Source organism: Coturnix japonica, chromosome 29 (assembly GCF_054131305.1).
Source record: "Coturnix japonica strain WE chromosome 29, WE-NBRP24, whole genome shotgun sequence".
Classification (NCBI taxonomy): Eukaryota; Metazoa; Chordata; class Aves; order Galliformes; family Phasianidae; genus Coturnix; species Coturnix japonica.
Window position 1 is genome coordinate 7,402,751 of NC_140691.1, and position 9,141 is coordinate 7,411,891.

The window sequence follows — 9,141 nt, forward strand, 5'->3', positions numbered from 1 at the left end:
AAGCATGAGCTACACAACTCACGGAACAGATCCAAAGGCCCCAGAATCACATCCACGTGGTGTGGGAATAGTAAGAGCTGATGGTTTAGAGTCTACACCGCAGGCAGCAGCAAAACTGTCTACTACAGGAGCAGAGATATATTGCACACCAGGGACTGAAGGAGCAGAATGCCCCAAGATGGAGAGAGCAAAGACTGCAACCTTTACAAGGGAACAGAACGCAAGCTATGCCCTGCAAGGACACCAGGTCTGTGTGAGCAGAAAGGCAGTAGACTCCCAATACAGTTGCTCCTCCACATAGCTGACCAAATGCCAAACCTTGACCAGGATTAAGCTCCAATGTGTTCACTGCCATAAGAAAGAAGAGGAGAAAACAGATTCCCTGTCCTGATCAGCTCAGAATACAAGACGAGAACTGTAAAGTTAACAGAGAACAAGCTGACTTACGAGCAAAAACCTGTAGAGTGCAGCTACAAATAAAACAGAAGACAAACCCTCGTCATCAGCCAGCTCACTAATGGTCACTCAGAATGCAGCTGATGTGCCCATGGCTATCTGGAGTCTAAGTTAAAATGTACCGGATCTTGTGCAAAATATACTGACACCAGAGCAATCTCTACTGCCGCTGGAGTGAGAGATCTGCCTCCGTGCTAAACTCTCAGACTAATGAGAAACGTACAATTAGAAAGGTATCAATGGATTCATGACTGGTCATTACATTTACAGAACATGGAACGAATGGTCGTCAACGTGGGATTCAACAAACCAAAGGCAAGTGCAATGCCTCTGACTAAAAGTTCTTAGGACACCAACAACCAAACCTTCTCAGTGCAGCCACAGTAGAGAACTGTAACTACTACTGTTGAAATATCAATTGGTAGAGCAGTGTTGCACATTGTACAAATCACAGTTGGACATCCATGGACAGCTCATTATAAAAGTAGTCGTTGGGGAAGAGCTGGATGAAACACTGTTAAAAACAAATAATCATTTTAGCTGCACGTTTGTAAGCATTTCTTTTCATCCTCCCCAAAACAGTTTCATGGCAGAATCAAGAGGACACATTCACACAGACGTTTCCACAGCCAGACTGGAATAATCAAAGAATATCAACCAAAATGTGTTTCCTACCAGTTACATGAATCTTGAAGGTGAGTTTCTGGCCAGCAGCCTCGCAGCTGTACTCCCCTGCATCTTTCTTCTCCACCTGGCTCACCACCAGCCGACGCTGTTTGCCCTCTGACTCAGCCTTGAACTTCTTGCTCCAGGTGATCAGTTTCCCCTCCTTGTACCACTTCACCTCTGTCTTCTCCTGGGCCACCTCGCAGCTCAGCGTGGCATTTTGAGTCAGTACAGCCTTCACCTCTTTTTGTACCTTGTCCTTGTTTGTAAACACGTCTTCTTTCTTTGCAGGGACATCACAACAGTCACACCGTTTTGCTGTAGTCTGCTGCAGAGCTAACTCCAGTTCCCCATTTTCACTATACTTGCCCTTCACAGAGAGCATCGTGATGCCTCATTAAGACAAGAAAACACTTTCCCCTCTATTTTGCCTTGGGAAATGATAAGCATATCATTTCATATCACATTCATATGATATATCATATCATATCACATCATATCACAAAGCTAAACATTTCGCAGTCTGATAGCAGATTTGGACATGAGATTTAGAACACCTGCATGCACTACTGAACCTTCTCCCTTATCTTTTTTTCTTCTCATGTCTCTCTACATTTCCAGTAAATCAGAAGGGAACGGCCCTCCAGAACAGGTTGCCCAAGGAGACTGTGGATGCTCCATCCCTGCAGGCATTCAAGGCCAGGCTGGATGTGGTTCTGGGCAGCCTGGGCTGCTGCTTGGCAACCCTGCACATAGGAAGAAGGGGGTTGGAACTGGATGAGCACTGTGGGGCTTTGCAACCCAGGCCATTTATGAGTCTGATTAGTGGCATTTTCCACCTAATTGTGTCATTCAAATTTTGTAACCAGATCTCATCAAACACCTCCCCTTTTCTCACTCCTTGCATGCCTGGTGTGCTCTTGCACTGTAACCCTGCAGACACCAGCTGACTACAAGAGCTGCACAAGTTACCCTCCTTGCCTATTGTTTGTTGCAGTAATTCATTCCTCGATGGAAAAGCACGTGTAGAAAAGTGTTGCTATGACACTAGATGACAAAGAAAGTCCTATAGCCAAAGTGTTTTGCACCAGAGAGGCTGTAAGTTGATCCTCCAAATGCAAGACACACCAAATGAAGCGTTCCTTTATCTCTGGGATTTCAAGCATTTTCTCACCTCTGACTTTCACTTGGAATGTTGCTTTGTCATCTTTTGTTTCACAGCTGTAGCTCCCTTGGTCTTTCAGGGTCACATTTTTGACCATGAGCTTGCGGTGCGTCCCCTGGGAGATGATGGTTGTCCTCTGGTCCTGCTTCACCTCTGTTTGATCTTTCTTCCATACGACAGCTCCGCTTGCAGCTGACACCTCACACACCAGCTCCAGGTCTTCAGAAGGACTGACTGATATTTCTGGAGTCGTTTTGGGCTTGTTGACAGAATTAATGGCTTCATCTGAAGAAAAAAAGAGAAAGTGGTTTACATCCTGACTCAGGCTTATTCAGCACAGCATGAAGATACAGTTAGAACTGATTGTAATGTCTCTGCTCGTTACATTTGGGTGATCGAGTTTCACCTCTGGAGGTACTCACATACAAACGTGTGCTTGATTCTCCTGTGTAAGGAAAGAGTAAGTTCCATGCAGACAGTTCTTATTTCTTTTAATCAATTCTGTATTCTGCACATGTTCTTCTGAAGCTAAAATGAAGGCAGCTAAGTAACGTGTTTGCAATACATGAACAAACCTATTCAACACCTTGTCTCTAAGCTAACAAGCAGCGTTTGATGAGCGCATCAGTATTTCATGCCCTTCATTCCATCCAGACAGAACCTGCCTGAGGAGCAAGCTGATGGCTGTCAGCTACAGGCAGACCTAGCTTAGTATTGCATTTCTTAGAGCAACAACTGTTGCTTTCAGTCGCTGAATATAACAAGGCCAATTGCTATGCCAGGCACATTTATGGCATCAGTGAACAAATAATGCGTTAAAAATTGTAATAGACAGGAGACATCTATTGTTTTAAAACTAGGTGACCAAAGAAGAACAGTCCCTCTAGAGTCAAGCTGTGAAGAACTAATAGCACCAATCAATGTCACATAGATAGATTACTTCCCTGCCCTAAGACCATCTTGCGACCATTTGGTGCTCCTAATTAAGCACTCTTGATGGCTTTTTTGTCTGAGCCATGTGACATTTTGTGATAGGAGTTACTGCCAGTGTTCCCTTAACCCAACACCAAAGTAGGAGGTATTCATTCTCAGGGAATCATGCAGGCTTCCTCTGTATTTGATGCTCAGAGACAGCCCCAGAACTTTTTAAATCTTAGCTTAGCTCTCATCCAATAATGTTCATCAAACAGTGCAACTTGTCCTTTGGGGATGCCTTTGTTCTGCATCAACCAGTTCTAACGGAGTCTTCTTGGCTTGTTTTAGATCAGTTTTTCAACAGATAAAGCCAGGGTCTTTGAATTACAAAGTGAAATTGCAGAATGCATGATTCTCAACCAAACAGAACAGGAGGTGGGATGCAGGGTGAATACCTGAGCCAACACCACCTGCAAGCAATCCTTCAATATCTTAGGAATCTCTAGCCATCCCAAATCCAGTGTTGTGCTTGATCTATCATCTCTGCTGAGTTTTTAGCTAGCTGATGGTGAGCATCACGGTGGTGATGGGTGAGCAGTCAGACTAGAGGGTCTTAATCAACCTTAAGGATCCTGTGATCAGAGGAATGTGAATGTGCTGTTAAAGGTCACAAGCGCTGCGCTGCAGCATGAGCATACACAGCGACAGGCTTTCAGTAGAGCTTCAGTTCATAAATGAGGACTGGGTTATGGAAAAGAGGCTCAAGATATAAACCAGAAAACAGATCTCAATGCCAGGTTCTGTGAATGCAGCCAGCTGAATTTCACTGATATTGAATTTCAATGACAATTTCTTGTGTTATTTTACCCTCCAGCTCCACCCTGAACAGGAACATGTCAGTGACAAGCATTACTCCTCCAGGCTTGACCTGACAGTGCTTTACTTGTACTATGAGCTAATGGCTGTGCTTACAGCACCTCAGGGAGACACCTCAGAGATCACAGCATCGTTCGGGTACAGTAGGAGACACTGAACTCTCCAAATATGGAGTTTAATTTGTCTAAAGAGGAGACAGGTTTCCAATGTTAAGAACTTAGGACCATTTCATGTTACCTCCCCACTGTAAGGGTAGAGCAAGTCCGAGAGTGCCTCCTTAGACTGAATGAGTATAAGTCTATGGGGCCAGATGGCGTGCATCCCAGGGTCCTGAAGGAGCTGGCTGAGGTGGTTGCTGAGCCGCTCTCCATCATATTTGAGAAGTCATGGCTGTCAGGTGAGGTCCCGGATGATTGGAGGAAGGGTCACGTCACTCCCATTTACAAGAAGGGGAGCAGGGACGACCCGGGTAACTACAGGCCGGTGAGTCTCACCTCTGTGCCTGGGAAGATTATGGAACAGATCCTCCTGGACAACATGCTTGATCACATAAAGAACGAGCATGTGATCCGAGACAGCCAGCATGGCTTCACCAGGGGAAGGTCATGCTTAACTAATCTTGTGGCCTTCTATGATGGAGTGACGGCGTTGGTGGATGAAGGGAAGGCGACCGATGTCATTTACCTGGACCTGAGCAAGGCCTTTGACATGGTCCCCCATCACATCCTCATCTCCAAATTGGAGGGAGGTGGATTTGATGGGTGGACAACTAGATGGATAAGCAATTGGTTGAAAGGCCGCAGACAGAGGGTGGTGGTCAATGGCTCTATGTCCAGGTGGAGGCCGGTAACGAGCAGCGTCCCTCAAGGGTCTGTCTTGGGACCGGTGCTCTTTAACATCTTTATTAATGACATCGATGAGGGAATGGAGTGCACCCTCAGCAAGTTTGCTGACGACACCAAGCTGACTGGTGCAGTCGATACGGTGGAGGGAACAGATGCTATTCAGAGGGACCTTGACAGGCTGGAAAGCTGGGCTCGGGTGAACCTAATGAGGTTCAACACAGCAAAGTGCAAGGTTTTGCACTTGGGTCGGAAGAACCCCAGGCACCTGTACAGGCTGGGAGGAGTTGTCCTTGAGAGCAGCTCGGCTGAAAAAGACCTAGGGGTCCTGATAGATGAGAAACTTAACATGAGCCAGCAGTGCGCTCTGGCAGCCCGGAAAGCAAATGGGATCCTGGGCTCCATCAGGAGAGGGGTGGTCAGCAGGGATAGGGAGGTGATCGTCCCTCTCTACTCTGCTCTTGTGAGGCCCCATCTGGAGTACTGTGTCCAGGTGTGGAGCCCTCAGTACAAAAAAGATATGGAGATTTTGGAAAGGGTCCAGAGGAGGGCCACAAAGATGATCAGGGGGCTGGAGCACCTCCCCTATGAGGACAGGCTGAGGGAGTTGGGTTTGTTCAGCCTGGAGAAGAGAAGGTTGCGAGGTGACCTCATTGCAGCCTTTCAATACCTGAAGGGAACTTACTCCCAGGAGGGGAGTAAACTCTTCGAAAGGGCTGATAATAGCAGGACTAGGGGAAATGGTTTTAAGTTGAAGGAGGGAAGATTTAGGTTGGATGTTAGGGGAAAGTTCTTTACTAGAAGGGTGGTTAGGTCCTGGAACAGGCTGCCCAGTGAGGTTGTGGATGCCCCGTCCTTGGAGGTGTTCAAGACCAGGTTGGACGGGGCCCTGGGCAACCTGATCTAGTAAATGTGTATGTTTGGTGGCCCTGCTAGGCAGGGGGGTTGGAACTACATGATCCTTGAGGTCCCTTCCAACCCGGGTAATTCTGTGATTCTGTGATTCTGTGATTTCAGTCAGAGGTTTAAAGATGATGTAAGCGCTGAGGCAATTCATGAACTGGAAGAATGAAGCCCAGATGTGAGGGCTCAAGTCGTGACTCCAGCGTCAGTTGGAGCTAAGGCTGTCCTGAATTCATCACAACACAGTTACATTATTTGCTCATCCTGTGGATTTGCATAGGGACAACAGTAAGATCAGAATTGCTTCAATAGAGCTATGCAATCTTTGTCCTAAATACTGGAAACCCACAGGGCTGGACAAATAAAATGAATTAAGTCTGAAGTGCTTTACATGGATTGTGATCCCATGTTTGCCTCACAAACTTACCTGAGACTTTCCAATCAAAAATCAGAGTGTCATCTCCAATTTTGCAGATGTTCCCTCGTCTTCTTTCGTTACAGCTGAAGCCACAAGCTTATGCAGTTTCCCTTTATCTTCCATTGTGAATTTCTTACTGGTCGTGATTTCTTTGCCATTTTTGTACCACTTCACCATGACATTGGCTTCAGAGGTCTCAGAAACAAATTCAGCTTGTTTTCCAGCAACTGCCCTGATAACTCCTCCAGTTGTCTCTTTGATTATGAAGTCTGCCAGTGCTGAAACAAAATATGGACACTCAAAATACATATGATGGTAAAGAACTGCAGGGACATTTGTGACCATGAGGCATTCATTTATCATAAGATCAAACGTGCACGTTTAATCCTAGTTCTAATTGCTAGATTCTAATTCAGAAGCTGGCAAATTGTCAGCTTTTATAAACCACGTACCAGAGTACCTTATCTCCACAAGTTGAAGGACATACACTGTACAGGGGACAGAGCCAAAGGAAGAAGCCCAAGGCTTCAAGAAAATGTCTAAAATAGGAAACCTGAGGAAAGAATTGGAACAAGCAAACTAGAAGGAAATCAATGGAGAGGGTATCTATTACTGCACTGTAACCCCCTGGCAAACAAATCGAGCCTAAAAGATGGAGATGTCACTTAGGACTGAAAAGAAAAACAGAATTCCTTTATGGAAATTAATTGGAGTGCAAAAGTTAGATGATAAAACTGGCCCCTATTAACACACAGTGGAATAATTGACTTCAAAGATTCAAAATCTCACCACTGTCTTAGCCAAAAGTTTAAGCCTAAGTCCACGGTCCTATTTTACTGAGGGTAATTGAGCTTGTTTTCCAACTTCTTGTTAACATATCATTTCAAAACAGCGCACACAACTGAGTTGGGTCTGTTGAGACAGCGCAGTCAGAGCTGCTAAAATCAAAGTCTGGATTATGCATGCATTTGTTCTGCAGTTCCAGGAACACGCATGTATAATACAAATTCAACAACGTTCTACAGAATGCCTGTATTTAGGAGCTCGAGAGCCAGCTGATGGACACTGGGATGACTGAGATCCTGTCAATACATTTAACTCCATCCTATCATACAGTCAAATTTCATTCATTTTTTCAGGAACTGTCTCTTATCATTGTAGTCCCCTCACCACTGCTGGATGTGAGCCCAATCACACAAAAGCAGCTGCTGGTTTTCACTGCAGATACTGCAGTAAGGAGAAACAGCCTCCAGACTGGACCAGCTGAGCGTGGCCCTACCAGGATTTGCTCCAAAGGTCTTATTACCAGTAGTGCTTCCTGATGAAATACATGGGGGTCCTCCTTTGATTCCAACCCCAACCCACCCCACCATGTCCCCTGATAACATCCATCAGGGCCACATCTCGACAGCTCCTGAACACCTCCAGGGATCCCACCACCTCCCTGGGCAGCCTGTGCCAGTTAATTCTGTGGACAGACCTGCCAGTATGAAATATCATGCTAACATGACAAAGAGAGAGAAGAAAAGCAAAATTAAGACTAGCTGACAAGCCTTGGCAGGAAGTTCTGCTCTCCATCAATTTAGTTCCTGTGACTCTTCACAGGTCTCTTCTACATTTGGGATCACTGCTACAAAAAGAGCTGTTTACATCATCTCTTGTGGCCACCCTGAGAGAAGAGCAGGAAGGCTGGGATGCTCTTTTTCCTATCTTTCCCTTGATTTCCTCTATATCTTAGGGACGAATCACAGGACAGAACACAGAAATCAAATGGCTCTACAAAGCAGATTGGCCAGTTCAAGTCAAAACAGCCACTGAAAACACCCCAGACGCTGTCTGACAACAGCTGGACTGTCAGGGAGTCAGGTGAATGCAGTCTGCTGGCCCTGGGCAGGAAGAGGACAGCCCAGACTGTCACATACCTTTCACTGAAAGCTGATAGAGCATTTTATCCCCCTCACAGATGCACTGACAACTTCCAGCAGCATCCATTGAGACGCTGTGAATTTTCAGGGTGTGTTTCTTCCCCACAATGTGCAGCTCATATTTTCCACTGGCCTTGAGCTCCTTCCCATCCTTCATCCACTCCACAGTAGCACCTGTGTCTGAAAGCTCAGCCTGCAGTTTGGCTTCCTCACGCAGCCGAGCGCAGATCTTTTCTACATCTTTGCTCTTCTTGGTAAATCTCACTGCAGCACCTGTCAGGAGCAAAGGCCGCGTTATTTCAATTGATATCAGGCTAACGTGGTCAATGTTTGCTGCAAGATCTCTGAAAAAGTATCACCTTCTGTTCCTGCACTCATCATTGTGTCAGTGCTGAGCAATTCAAGATATTTCATTTGGTCTTCTTGCCGGATTTACTAAGTAAAAATCAACCAAACATCTCCTTCTACTGATTAAGAATGCTCTAAACATGCTTCTGCAGAGGTTTCCACCCAATGACAAACAGCTCCTCCCATAACGAATGTTTATTTGTAATATTTTGTCATGCAAAGCTGATTGATATTATTGGAATGATTGCTCCCCTACTTCCAAACTATTCCAGTGCAATCAGAAAGGCTGTCTGAACCTGGAGCTGAAAATACTGCTCTATGGTGATGCAGTGGTAAACATGGTGACTGAATGCACTGGCCAGTAGCTGTGAACTGCAGACATTCATCAGCTGGCATGAAGCAATCTGGTTCAGATACCAAGCAGCTGGGTAGATTGGCTTACCCTACACTCAGTGCTATCATGTTTAGGTCATTACCAGGACTCACGTCAGTCCATGGGATGCAATTTCAGGTATTTGGTACAGTCAGTGAATGCCTGCAGCCCCAGTTCTAATCATCAGATCACAGCAACTATGCCTTGACTGTAAGAGGAAAGGAGAAGGATCAAAGCAAATACCTCTCACTCTC

General features: G+C 45.7%; 1 protein-coding gene across 1 annotated transcript; it reads right to left on the minus strand.

Annotated features, from left to right (window-relative positions):
* Positions 1-2,045: 2,045 nt before the first annotated feature.
* LOC146755926 (myosin-binding protein C, cardiac-type-like) lies at positions 2,046-8,519 on the minus strand. Its single transcript, XM_085525047.1, has 3 exons — positions 8,164-8,519; positions 6,251-6,519; positions 2,046-2,572 (listed from the first exon to the last, which is right to left on the minus strand). The coding sequence occupies exons 1-2, from the start codon at positions 8,321-8,323 to the stop codon at positions 6,272-6,274; spliced, it is 408 nt and encodes a 135-aa protein (XP_085381173.1). The 5' UTR covers positions 8,324-8,519; the 3' UTR covers positions 2,046-2,572; positions 6,251-6,271.
* Positions 8,520-9,141: the final 622 nt, after the last annotated feature.

What these genes read in the sequence shown, in the direction of transcription:
- LOC146755926 (XM_085525047.1), bottom strand. Translation starts at nt 8,323, where the DNA reads ATGAAGGATGGGAAGGAGCTCAAGGCCAGTGGAAAATATGAGCTGCAC. An exon ending in CTATCAGCTTTCAGTGAAAG is followed by an intron (nt 6,520 to 8,163) that starts GTATGTGACAGT and finishes ATTTTGTTTCAG; the next exon opens with CACTGGCAGACTTCATAATC.